Source organism: Eucyclogobius newberryi, unplaced genomic scaffold, assembly GCF_026437365.1.
Source record: "Eucyclogobius newberryi isolate DKJ021-1_F unplaced genomic scaffold, fEucNew1.0.hap1 SCAF_8, whole genome shotgun sequence".
NCBI classification, from domain to species: Eukaryota; Metazoa; Chordata; class Actinopteri; order Gobiiformes; family Gobiidae; genus Eucyclogobius; species Eucyclogobius newberryi.
The window spans coordinates 16,573,965-16,587,912 of record NW_027316500.1 but is presented as its reverse complement, the minus strand read 5'-3'; the positions used below and the strand labels follow the sequence as shown (position 1 = coordinate 16,587,912).

Genomic DNA, 13,948 nt, shown 5'->3' with positions numbered 1-13,948 from the left:
CTCATTTTCCTTTGTGCTTTTGAGCAGAACTGATATCACAATAGACATGGACAAGCCCATCTGCTAGTTTGAAAACTTACTTGCTTGTACCAAAATCATTACTCTTGAGATCAGAATTGAAGAGAAAACCTCTTTACCCCCACCCAGTGGAAAAATGTAGGGCTGAAGCTTGTGTGGATGATAGTTATACAAAGAAACAGACTTCTATCATTTGGCCATGCTAATGGAACCACACTTCTTCCCATGCACAGCTGTGAGCACACATCAACTTTGCTTTACCTGTGTCACTATTTTAATGCCATGTGTCCATAGAATAATTATTAACTTCCGCACAGGATACATTTAATTGGGTGTGTGATACTGATTGAGAGTGCACTTCAAAGACTGTCAGAGGCAAGAGTTCATGGTCAGGGGGAAGTGTCCAGGATTAAAATGGAACAGGTCTGGAGGAGTTTGGGTGCAATCTTTATTTTGGGCTCGGAAACAGAGCCTCTTCCTCTGGTGGCGCCAGTCCTCTGCCACCGTTCCATTTCCACTTCCTCCTTCTGTGTCCGAGTGTTGAATCCTTTTGTGTTTGGCAGCACTTTTGTTCAACTAAACTTATCAGTTGACAAATCGTTGTTCTTTGGAAACACTTCAAATTTATTTTCTTTCCTAAAAATAATTTACAGGGAAAATTAGATAAATAAAAATCATGGAAACACTAAACTCTTTATAAATCACTTTTCTTTATTTAAATCAGCGTTAGGCAGTTATGCTATGGACAAGAAAATAAAAAATGACAAAATAGAAAGACATATAGACACAGAGTGATCCAGTTAACAATAACTGCACTTGGCACTGGATAGACAATCAATGGAAAGAGGAAATAATTTGTTTTAACTCAAAATAGATGTGCCTCCAGTCTGCATAATGCCAACTGTTGGTGAATTTAAGACTGGGAAACATAATTAAGTGACAGAATAAAACAGTATTGATGCATAAGGAATACTGTTTTGTGGCATTACTTACTAATTGATGAAACCCTTTAAACAGTTATCTGCCTCCATGCTTTGGTAGATCTGAACATATTCGACAGGTGGATGACTACAGAGGTGTCGTATTGTGGGACTTACGAGGCAAGTGCTTGCACCCATTTTCAGTATTCAACCCAGAGGAGGCAGAAGCATAGCAAAGGAACAAAGTGAAAAAATGCACATCCCTAAACCTGAAGTACCGTCGCACAGCTGTTAAGTTTAGGGCTTTACTTTGTGCACGTGTCCCTTATAGAAATTAACAATTCTTCATTAAAATACCTAGAGGAACTTGGTACATAAATGTACTCCATTTACAATGGTAATAGTGCACAGCAACAAAAATGTCATGGAAAAATCAGTTGAAAGATAGAAACTCATACACCCAAAGAAAGCAAAAAAGAGGAACCCTCTCCCACAAGAAAATTCATATCATTTATAAAAACCGACATAAAAATGTGATCAGCACACTTGAACAGACGCTGAGTGCGGCCCGTGGCTGTTTCATGTGGACCCTGATTGTGATCTTATAACATTTCCTTAGAACTCTTCATTTATTAAACCACTCCACAATTTTATTTTAATTTAAACTTAACTTTCTCATAAAGCAGTGGTTGATGCCTCTGCTGTTTGCCACCAAAAGTATGTTTTTTTTTTTAATTGTTTTTTTACTAAACAAATAATGGTTGTCTGCTTGTTTAAGTGGTAAGCAAACATGCAGAGTGAACATCCAACTTAACTTCCTGGTTTTAACCATCACCACTACAACACACATAAATAATTCTGACTCCAAATTACATCATCAGGGCAACCATAGCCCTTCTAAACCTACTAAAAAGAAAGTAAGAGGCTTGAGTGTGATCGGCAAACATGGAGGATGGTTCTCAGGGGCTTGCAAGAGAAGCGTGAGTCAATCCCCGACCGGGACAGAAGGGAGACAGGAAAGAAGAGATGCAAGGAGGTGAAGGCCATGTTCCCGCCAATGTTAGGGGGACACTCTGAGCCAGACATGGGGGGTAGATAGATATATACTCTGCAATGGTTGTAAGGTGAAACGTGATGCGTGTATTGTACTGTAGGTGTGTGGCTGTATGGTCTGTCCAGCCACAGCTTTATCTGACGGTGACTCCGAGTTTCTCCAGCACACGCACTCCCTTCTCTTCATACTCTTCTCGGGTGAGCCAGAAGTTGTCCTTGTCCTTCATGATGTCGGCCAGCACAGCTCCCCCCAGGAACACCATGTGCTTTCGCCTTGGAGGGTCTTCGATTCGAATCTTGAATTTCTGCAGAATGCGACAGGAAGCAATCAAAAAATCTGAGAGTGAGGAGCAACCAATGCAAACTTAAGCATAAGTCTGTAGGTTTGTCCGTTACATATAATGTCAAACATGTCAGTCTTTCATTAGGAAACATAAATCATACAAACACCCCTAGAGAATGTTTAGATTTAAGTGGTTTTATCACAAAGCCATTGACAAAACCGACCCAGACATAATATACTGCTACATTGAAATCTTAGCTGACAAGTCTGAACTCCCCCCTGTTTTTATAATTGACCAATTACCAATTATCCAATTCTTATTTAATATAGTCATTTATTTACTTATGATATAATATGAAGAGATAAAAAGGGAAAGAGTTGGCTTGTGACTCCACCTGGTGGTGGGCAGAGGCGACTGCTTCATCTGGAGCAATGCAGTGCCAAGTGGTTCCTAGCCTTTTCACTACAAAATAACAAGTGGCTCATTGTCAGATTTATCAAATTAATTGTATCATATTTTTGGCGTAACCCAATCCAGGGCCCCAGCCCTATGACTAAGATTCTCTGGTTTAAAGTCAACCATAAATATTTTTAACGGATTTTTTTTGCTTTATTCGACATGACAATGTAGCTAAAACGAGTTTGAGGAAGACGTGGAGCAATTTGTCAGAGTCAGATTCAAACTAACATGGAGCCTGCCATCTACACCTTACTGCACCTTTCAACGTCACAACTCAATTCAATTGCTGATAGTTTGAAGTTTGTCTTCGTCTTCCAAAACCCTAACAAGTTATGGTCAGACATCACATACCATGAAGCTCCCTCTAATGGGAAACTCCACCCAGGCCAGCTTCAATAAAAAACCAGCAGCTTGTAGTCCTTATTTTCATTGAGCTGTCTAGAAGTATGTTTTTAAATAACATGAACTGCAGTTAATAAAACAATAGCAATAACAGTGGTTGATATCTACACTGTTCTTTAGAAGGTTTGACAGGCTCACAAAGCGGCTGCCTATCTGACCTCTTCTGTCAATCACCAACACACCACATTCATACATCCGCCAGCCTGCCAACTCTGCCACTGTCGCCCCATTTAGCTATAACTGAATTATATTTTACATATGCTCTTTATAATTCCAACGATACAGTAAAATGATAGATCAGTATCTTACTGAAAGCTTGTCTACATCTCCTTTGAGTACACGCTCCAGGTAAAGTTGCTTGAGCTCCCTCTCGAGTCGAGAGGGAAGGCCGGGGTACATGGTGGATCCTCCCGACAACACAATGTGTTTGTAAAACTCAGTCCTGAAACAAAAAGATTCATAAAGATTTATACAGTAGCAGAGACTGTACACATGTATTAGAACCTGCATGATAACAAATATATATTATTCTTTGATTACAAAGTTGGGCCGACCTAGTGTCTATGTCGGCAGCTTGGATGGTGTTAAAGAGGAGCTCGGCCACACCGACACCCTCCACGTTGATGAGGTGAGGCTGGAACAGTGCTTCGGGAGCCTCAAAGCGCTCTCCTCCCACCTTGATCACACGGCCATCTGGCAGCTGGAGATGAGTGGGAAGAATACATGAAAAGAGAGGGAGAAAAGTATAAAGCACAGATTTAGTTGATGCCATACAAACACAAAGTGCCTAAGGACATAAATACAGTGTCTGAGAAAGAAGATACTGCTCATGTGCAATGAACAAAAAGCCCCATTGTTCTCACCTCTATTAACTTAACTTTCTTACCAAAATCTATATCTGTCTGGCACACTAATATGTAAAACTCATGCAATCAGACATAACAGATTCAAAAGTGCATGTCAATATACACGTGTGAGTGTTTCTATAAAGGGCTTCATTGAGAGGGCAGAGGGAGGAAGCGAGGCCCAGCCACCGCCGCAAAGTGGCTGCACAGGAAATGATGTCACACAGTTCAGCACCACTCTGACATTGGCCTCCTTGTTTAAGCACACATACACACATGTTCACGTATCTAACCACTGAAGTTAGGTTTTCATGATTTGAGGGGACATTACATTGACTTAATTGTGGTTAAGATCAGAATTTTTCTCCAGGAAATTAATACATACCAGCAAAACCTTAAACCTAAATCCTAACCTACTTTAAAACATGTAGTTGATCTAAGATTGAAGGACTTACCTCATGGGGATCTGATTTTTGGTCCCCACAAAGTGAGTGTGTATACAGATTTCAATCACCTCAATGTGATGAATAACCACCCATCCAAACACACTCGTCACAGTGTGTACAGAGACACAACAAGGGCCCACCGAGGCGTGTACCAACACAGACTCCAGCCTCTGCATTTAGACTTGTGGTTCTTGCAGCATGGAAAACGTCTTTGGAAAGAAACCTAAGTCTAGTGGAGCAGCACTATCCCCCATATGCGAGTCTTTTCCAAACATTAGTCAGCAGCACTGCCCTGTCCTGAAGGAGCAGCTACCAGTGGCCATGTGGTCGTCAACATGATACCAAAATAATATTATGCTTTAGTTTTCAGTGGCCCGAAATTAATACATCCGCGAGTTCCTGCAGCTACAAATAGTCTGAAATAATTAATGTTATCTGCCATTTTAAATGAAAAAAATACATAATGCGCAGTAGATGTTAAACTGTATGCCAAAGCGTGTTAGTTTTCCGAGAATTAACCACTATGATTCCATTGAGCTTTCAATTATACTGTACAAATCAGAGACTTGTACACACAATCCAAAAAAGCCTCGCTTCACTTACAGGAAAAGTTGGGAATAAAGTACAATAATGTACAGTAGTGGTATAAACTGTAGGATTAAGAAGCATTAATTATGACGTCCATAGGTGAGTCTAGATATATTTGTAGTACACCTACACATCATTTTCACTGACAAAACTCCACATTTACACACACAGGTGAGAAATGGCACTCATGTGAGAGTTAAAACAATTATGATGCTCTAAATACTACCTATATAAAACGCCCCATTTAAATATATCAACATATTTGCAGCACATGCTGCACTGCAAGTGCACAGACTTGCCCCCGTCACTGCGGCACAGGGGTCTGCTCTCAGCTGTGAGTGCAGGAGCCATCAGAGCAAAAACGAACGCACAATTATTTCTCACAGTAGCACGTCTAAAATACCTCTATGCATTTCTTTTTTACTTGCACATACGCAGATCATTTTAATAATGCACAAAAAAGGCCTCCTATATGTGACCATTTTGGTACAAGTCCAGAGCCCTGATGACAAAGATGAATTAATAAAAATGAATTATAATTACCGTATACGACTCTACTAGCACAGTGGTCTCTAGGGCAAGCTTCTGCTCCTGTTCAATGTTATAGCCAACATAGCAAAGCTTTTCCTTCATCATTCGCACAGTCTCGAAGTCTGCAGAGTGGTTAAATGCATAACCTCTCAGCAACAACAACTAGAAACCCAGGGCAAAACAGAATTAGTTGTGCACAGAATATTAGATTATTATGAGTTGAACTGCTGTGTAGGCACCTTGATGAGGTAGCGAGTAATGTCTCTGCCTGCAATGTCCAGACGTCTTGTTAAGTGCGGCAGACTGAAGCCCTCATACACTGGACAGATGTGCGTCACACCATCTCCTGAGTCCACCACCACACCAGTGAGCAGCCCTGAAACAAAGCATTGTGAGAAAGAATGGATCAGTATCGTCACTCACCACAAGAGGTCAGTGTATTACGCCTAATGTGTCAGCTGCTTGAGACACTGTTGTGTAGTGCAAGCAAGATCCATTTGTTCAGGTTTGTTCTTACATCCTAGTTATGATATTTGTTATTATTATCCCAGGACCAGAAAAAATGCGCAAGGGGCTGAAGATTTCCCTCAGGCCTGATATACATCAACAAACCCTGGCTGAAAGTTTGTAACAAAAGCTGGAGATTTTCCTGTGTAGATATTGAAGTACGATACATATGAAAACTATGGTATATGCCTGCTGCTTACATTTTTAGCACTACTGGTAAATCCACTCGCCTGTAGCTTGAAGTTCCCTAATATGCACTTGTTAGATGCCCACATATATACATACCATCCTTTAATTGATCAAATTAGATTGCATACCTTGAGCATACAATGTCAACACAGCTTGAATAGCAATGTAGACTCCAGCAAACTGGTAGGTCTCAAACATGACCTACAAACAAAATGAGGGTTAAAAAGATGAGCTAGTTATCAGATTGATGGACACAAGTCCAATACTATTGCGGTGAAATAAAGCATACCTCAATGATTTTCTCCCTGTTCTTAGTGGGGTTCATGGGAGGCTCAGTGAGAAGGATCTTGCAGTTGCGTGAGTCAATGTTGAGCTTCTCTGGGCCAAAGGTGTAGTCCCACAAGTGTTTCATGTCATCCCAGTTTCTAACAATACCATTTTCCATGGGGTAGTTGACTTCCAGCATGGAGCGGAGTTCACTGGCCTCATCACCAACCATAAGATCCTGAGTAAAAGGTTTAGGGAAAAAGTTTATTTTAACCTCTGCATTAAAAGTATAGTATGAAAAACACCAAGCTGCACACACGTCTAAAATAGATTTGTTGTAAAATGCTGCAGATTGTACCGAAGTCATACCTACACTCAGAAACAATTGTCCTGCATGCACAATTAGACTTGTTTTCATGCATACACTTCTTAAGATTCCAGATTTCCTCTAGCCTTGGTAAACCACTCATTTTAGTACCATTCACTGGCTGCATGCAAGCAGCATGAAAATATAAACAACTCTGGGTTAGAGTTTAGTGTTAGCCACACATTCAAGCATCTCATGTTCCATTTGGAAACATCAAAAGCCCACTGAAGACAGCCATTTTATGAGCTCATCCTGTGTGCTTTAGCATTAACAAAGTACCAGCCCAATGGACTGCCTCCATATGGTTTCAATAAAAAGTTAAAAGAAAAGCACATGTGTTTCCGTCTCCAACTCTCAACTGTCTGCCAGGCATCCCCACATTGGATACAATGGTTATTCCAATTATTAAAATGTAAAGCAATACAAGCCCATAGAAGATGGCATCTATTTAAATCATCAATATTTTTGTCAGTAGCTTTCAGTCAGAGAGCTGAAGCTTCAAGGCTATTACTATGCTATTTGAAGTTTCCTCCAACTACAAGGAATCAGTTTAGGTAAAAATAACTAATAAAAAAAACAATTACAAACTCAATCCTAATATATAATTTAGAAAACAAAGCATTTTGGCAACTTCCTGCAGCAGGCAAGGCACACACCAACCTGAACTTACCATCTTCTGAGAATTCTACTTCAGCAGGGAGTGTAACAAAAACATAAAGGAGAAGGGAGGCAGATATTGAAAAAAATATATAAACGTATTAAGGGGAACTAGACATGAAAGGAAAGGTACAGAAAGGGTCTGTACTAAATCAGTTAATGAGCAAATTATATTTATAATAAGTTGTAAACTAAACTGTCATTTCTTGTGGTCCTACGAAAGGTGTTACTGTTCTGGACATACCTTGATCACAATATTTCCAACTTTGGCGGTGGAGCGGATGATGGGCCTTCCAACCAGCGCAGGGAAGATGTGCTCAGGGAAGTTTGAGCCTGCATAGCCACACTTTACAAACTGAAAAGCAGAGTAAAGATGATTTTTTACAGGTAGTTACAAAAACACTGAGTTGATATCTTGAGCTGCGGTGCACACATGTCATTTCCTTTTGACTGCTCCAACTGACACAGAAGCTGACTTTTCCACTCACATCTCTAATTCGTCATGACTGCTGAGCAGACATCCTCTTGAACTGCTGAGCAAGTTTCTAAAGAAATGTTTCATCCCAAAAAAGAAACCCCATTTCAACCAAAAACAAATAATACATCCAAAATAGCAAATGCTGCACACAGCGAGCACTTGAAAGAATCATCTTTACACGATAACAATTAACTAACCCCAAACGCAATGCTATCCGTGGGTTTCAGAATGATACAAAAAAAAATTAGGCCTGTTGCCATGGCAATTGACACTTGTCCCAAAATGTACAAAATGTGTATTTTGAATGGGAAAGTCCTCAAAAGCTGAAACCCATGAACAGTATTTAACCAACTGAAGCAAAACAGCGTAATTGAGCCTCCAGGCCTGGTCGCCTTTAGCCTTTAGCGCAAACTCCACCCTGAGATTTATCAAACCTCATTATAAGAAACACATTAAAGCCCAAGACTGAAACATGTCCATTCTGACAGCTGTGCAGGCTGCCCATCCCAGAAACAGCAGCTGATAAACCCGAGCAGAAAAATGGCCAACCAGACGCTAACTTGTTTAGCATGACAACCAGAGGGTTGGTAAGATTGGCTTATTTTCAGGTCTAAATTGAACAGATATATAATGATAAAATGAAACTGTCTGATTCGTTATAATTCAGACGAAACGCGTTTGCAAAGCTGATGTTTGCAGTTTGACGGCACTGTTGGATGAATGAAAATGTAGCTAACTTGCTAACCTGCTACACACCCAGTTAACGCTAGCTCAGAAGCCCCACTTCCTGTTTCAGCAAATCGTTCATAAAAACAGCCAAGGATAAACAGCGATCGGACAAATACATATTGTATGAAAATCGGCAGACGTACCCCTGTTCCATTGTCACAAACCACCACTTTCCTTCCCTGGCTGTCCATTGTGTAAAAGCCCAGTTACCGCTGAACCTCCCTCAACTTTCTTCAACAAGCCGGAAGGAAGACACGGCAGCCCGGCTGAGAGGAAGGGAAGGGTGCGCATCCGGTGCTCAGCCGCTGGGCCACTGTCAATAGAGAAATAAAAAGACCTATTTGATATATAAGACTAACATTTTTCTATGTGCTGTGTCCTTATAGCTGGTTTTAAATGTTCTACTCACGCTTCTATCAATTGTGTGTAATAAAAAACAGTGCAACAATATATTGACCAATAATGAATTGGAAACAAGATGAAGAACAAGTTGTATATAATGTAGCCTATTCTATAGCGGAGGACACTGAAACATGAGTATGTTGGCTTGTTGCCTTGGTTTACAACTCCTTTGGGCTGAAAATCGCCCTTTAAAAATCTGGCTAAAACTCTCACATCATTGACAAATCGTGGAGATGTAATTCTCTTCTGAACCGCAAGGCCAAGGCAGGAGGGGACAAATAACAGCACTGGGGCAACTTAACCATCATTCTATCTAAGGGAGTAGAACTGTGTAATGTAGACTGTAGTCATTATTTATAAACCAGAAGACAAAAAGAGTAATGATCAAGAAACAACAGAAACAAATAACCATACCTAATAAGAATGAGCAATTTATTTCAGTATTCACATATATCTTACAGCAGTAAATTATATGTACATTTTGATTAACAAAATAATAAGTCCAAAGATAAAAATAGGAACAAATCTTACAGGAATGAAGGCACAACTAAAATAAACATATTTAATACATTTCTCTCAACTCATTTATTTTTTGTAATACTGTCATAAAGAAGTATTAAAGGGCAGTGTCCCTTTTCTAAAATATATTACTTGTAAAACAAAGCAATACAGATCAGTACAAGAGTAAATGGGTGAGCTTGTGCTGCTGCCCTCTGCAGTATACTATTGACCATTACAAGTTTGTTTTGTCAGCAAAGGCTAAATACTTACCAATACGTTGCCCCCCCAGGCAAACTGTATATGGCTTCAGTCGTTTTTTTGAAACATATGTTCTATTGTACATGTTAACATGCTACAAATGAATACCTTTTTTTTATAATCATGCCAAATGTAGCTACCATAAAAGCTGTACCCGGTTGGTCTTATGCTGTACCCAGATGGTCTTACGGCAACATCTAGGTGGGATCATTAAAACATGCACAGTAATTATCTTGTTAGTTATATTTCAGTTAATTAACTGAGCATAAAGAGATGGGTGTATAGGTCATGACTTATGTCAGTCTAAAACTTATGTTAATTTTAAATAAAAGAGATATAAGAAGATTCAGGGAACAGCTGTGAAAAAATGAATGCACCGGTATATACTGTATTAATAGCAGCAAATTCACATGACAGTAACAGACAGTTGAGTGACATAAAGAACCTGACATACACCATTTTTTGAAGGAAAATGAGGTAGCTCTTTTTGGCTTTACAATAATATAGCTTAAGAGCAAGCATTCACAGCATATCAATGCATTATAGAAGCTATATGATTTGCTGTAGCGACCCCAGAAGGAAAAAGCCATAAGAAAAGATGACAAGGTAAATATAAGCTGCCATACAACAGTCTTTCTGCATCCAAAGACTGAGGGGGGGCATAAAAACGCGACGTACCATCCTGAGAGCTGCTAAGGCGTTGACGGCTCCAGTTCAGCACAGGGCGCAGGTAGTCCTGGAAAAAGACATTTTAGAGTTTTTTCTTTGAAGCAGTTAGCTACTAAGTTACCGGTAACTTTTCATTTGTTAATTACTACCTTTAATAAATGTAGGGAAGATATCTTATGTACTCATAGGTGCATGTGTTGTCACTGGGGTTTGTCCCGGAAAATGTACAGGTGACGAAGAGTCCTTGATAGGCTCCAGCTGTCCCTATTAAAGTCAATTCCCAATTAAATTTATCAACACATCTTTTCAGTCAAGACAATGTACACATTTATTTATGAAAAAAAAAAAAGTATACATTTGACTACACACTAAACATGATCACATAATTGTTTACCCTTTGAGATGCTAAAGCAGGTAGAGCCACGGGCTGCTTCTTTAAGCCAATGAACACCTAAAAGAAAGATTTGCCAAGGTCTTGAAATTTACATAAATTTAGTTGATAAAAAAACTTACTCCTTGCAGTAAAACTTACAATATCCCTTAAGTCCATTCCAAGGCATTGAAGTAAACTCCTATTGGCATGGGAGCTAGCCCACTGAAATTGCAGGCCAGCAGCTGAGTGAATGTCCTGAGATGACCGTCTTAAGCCAGGTGGGATTCTAGGAGTAAAACAATATTTAGTACATCACACACACCACAACGTAGCCTACTTATAAAAATAACTCTAATGTTAAAATATAAGTAAACAAGACTGTATCTCAAGAAGTTTTTTTACACAAGTGAGCAGAAATGTTTTGGCTCCTCTTCCTCGTAGTCACTATCATCTTTGAAGAAAAGCAGCGCATCTAGTCCATGAACTGGATCCTCCACTTCATCAGTCAACTGAAGGACCAACTGTGGAAAATTGGCCAGAAACAGCTGTTGAACTTGACATTGTACAACCTGTCCACAAACAAATGTATTACATGTTTAAATTTAGCATACATTTTGTAATGACAAGATCTTTTCAAATGCACCAACCTGACAGCTAGTTATATCACACTGCTGTCCGAGGGCCTCCTGTCGGTCTTGAAATAGCTCACACTCTCTGTCCACCTGTGAGGGTGCTGAGCAAAAGTCAGCAAAGCTGTCACTGGGAGGAAGACCGTGTAGACTTTGTACTTCTTCTTCATTTAATTGGACATGCTCCTGGCTTGTGGAAGGACACAAGCTGACACCTCTGAACGCTTGGTCTTTTTCAGAGTGTTCTTCACATTCTGAAAGTGCAGAGGTAGCAGAGGATTCCTGAGCTGCAGAATGATCTTGATAAAAATAACCTGTATCAACATCCGAATTGGATGTGTTGTACCAAATGAAATCATCATTGCAAAAAGATCGAGAGAGCCTATAGTTTCTCAGTTCCTCTTCATCATCAGTCTTGTATTCATCAGTGTCTGTATCCTCTTGTGAAGCAAGAGAAGAAACATTTGGCTCAAAATCCTCAGACGGTTCATCCTGTGATGAGCCTTCATCACATGATACATTGTCCACAAAGTCGTACAAGCTTGTTGTCTGAGAAAGTGTTGAAACACTCTTTTCTTTCTTTCCGTTCTCTTCTTTTAACTCGGCTTCTTTTGAAGTACGTAAAAAATTAAGATTGAAACTATGCTTTCTCTCTTTGTGACTTTCACAAGACTTATCAACGGTTTTATCCCCAAAATGACCCCATTCCACCTGAAAATGTGGTATACTTTTCAAGTCCTGAGATGATTTATTTATTTTCTCACAGTGGTTGACTATGGTGCAAATGTTCCCTGTTGATGTAAATGCGCACGATCTGGGTTCCGAATCCAAAATTACATCCTCAACTGGGTTTACGAAGTTGTGCCTCAGTCCTTTATGTGCAGTCATTCCCTCTCTTCCATCCCAAACCACTGCACCAGCCAGACCACAACACCAGGCTTGTGCTGCCTGTTCACCAAATACAGAAAAATCTGCAAAGTCTGTTTCATTTGTGAGAAAGCAGGCATTCCGAACTGAGCTCTTGTCACTATTATAAGTGTACTTTTCAGACAGTCCATCTGTGCATGGTGCCTGTTCATCAATGGACTTAACACTCGCAGTAGACGTAGGTTGAGTTTGTTCAACTGGCTGATTTAACCTGGAAATAAATTGACAGTCATCTGGATACAAAGTTGAAGATACTTTGGCTGCAGATTTCCATGTGGAGCTATTAGAGCTGTCAGCACAACCAGGAAACTCATTAAACTCTCCAAATTCCTCCTCTTCTGCCGAGGCTTCCTCATCCTGGTTGCACACTTGTGGCAGGGACAAGGACAGCTGTGGCATGGTGTCCATTGGCTTCCCTTTCCGGAAACAGCAAAAATTAGTATAATTTCACAGGTAAAAGAACTAGTGGTCAGAAATGAATCAGAAGAATGGGCAAGTTAGTATAGTGCTCACAGCTTAGAAGTGCTTGATTGAGATTAGGCCCTTGGGTAATCCTCTTATCTCAAACACATACGCAGTTAATAAAGCAATACTGAAGCAGGCCTGAACCAACACAGTAAATAAACCCATTTGTGTTCAGAAAGCAGCTGTCAATCACATCATAAATACAGTCAATGGTAATAAAACAAGAGATTTCACTGTAGATCGAAAACGTACAACCCTTCATTGAAATAGACGAAGAAAACCATTATTATTATTATTATTATTATTACTACTACTACCAACACCAAACTGTTAAAAATTAATCCCACAAAAGCTAACCAATAATAAGGCTAATTTAAGGTGGGCTAGCTAGGGTGTGTTAGCGTCCAAACTCAAATACAGCATCAACCAAAGCGACAGACTATTGGCGCAATGAGACAAACTAGCAGCTATTACACGGGTATAACGGCATTGAATCAACAATATTCACCCAGATTGTCTTTCTTCCTACAGCGTTTCAGCAGCCGCGTTCCCCATCTTCATTATCATCATTCCGCACAGTGGAAAGGATAGGACAAAAAGTCACGAGCGCCCACTTCGTTTCAACGTTCAAACCGGAGAATCCACATAAAGCCAATGGAGGGTCCAGTCAACCCGTGTGGTGCTTCGGTGCGAAATAGACGATCTTCGGTGTTGTCGGTCATTTTAGTGGTCAGAGCAACATCACCATCTACTGGGGGCAAGGGTCCAGGGAAATGTCTGCAACTGGGAGCCAGGGGCAGTTTTACAGGTTTACTTTTGACATCCAACCATAGTTTATACAAAACCACACAGTAAATGTAAGTTTTAACTTTTTTTTTTAATGTGAATCTGACATGTTATGAAAGACCTGGTCGATAATATCATGGCAATGAGCAGGATGAAACGTCTTATTGGTGTAAACACATTTTAAAATCTTTTTTATTT

General features: G+C 39.9%; 2 protein-coding genes across 2 annotated transcripts; both read right to left on the bottom strand.

The window, feature by feature from the left end:
• Positions 1–708: 708 nt before the first annotated feature.
• Positions 709–9,037, bottom strand: LOC140351442 (actin-related protein 2-B). Its single transcript, XM_072437280.1, has 9 exons — positions 8,884–9,037; positions 7,778–7,888; positions 6,532–6,747; positions 6,371–6,443; positions 5,786–5,922; positions 5,559–5,708; positions 3,691–3,836; positions 3,446–3,578; positions 709–2,296 (listed from the first exon to the last, which is right to left on the bottom strand). Exons 1-9 carry the CDS (start codon positions 8,929–8,931, stop codon positions 2,126–2,128), a joined length of 1,185 nt encoding a protein of 394 aa, XP_072293381.1. The 5' UTR covers positions 8,932–9,037; the 3' UTR covers positions 709–2,125.
• A 520-nt stretch (positions 9,038–9,557) lies between these two features.
• aftphb (aftiphilin b) lies at positions 9,558–13,776 on the bottom strand. Its single transcript, XM_072436923.1, has 7 exons — positions 13,473–13,776; positions 11,591–12,910; positions 11,346–11,512; positions 11,103–11,229; positions 10,965–11,021; positions 10,720–10,834; positions 9,558–10,637 (listed from the first exon to the last, which is right to left on the bottom strand). The coding sequence occupies exons 2-6, from the start codon at positions 12,905–12,907 to the stop codon at positions 10,745–10,747; spliced, it is 1,758 nt and encodes a 585-aa protein (XP_072293024.1). The 5' UTR covers positions 12,908–12,910; positions 13,473–13,776; the 3' UTR covers positions 9,558–10,637; positions 10,720–10,744.
• Between the last annotated feature and the right edge of the window lie 172 nt (positions 13,777–13,948).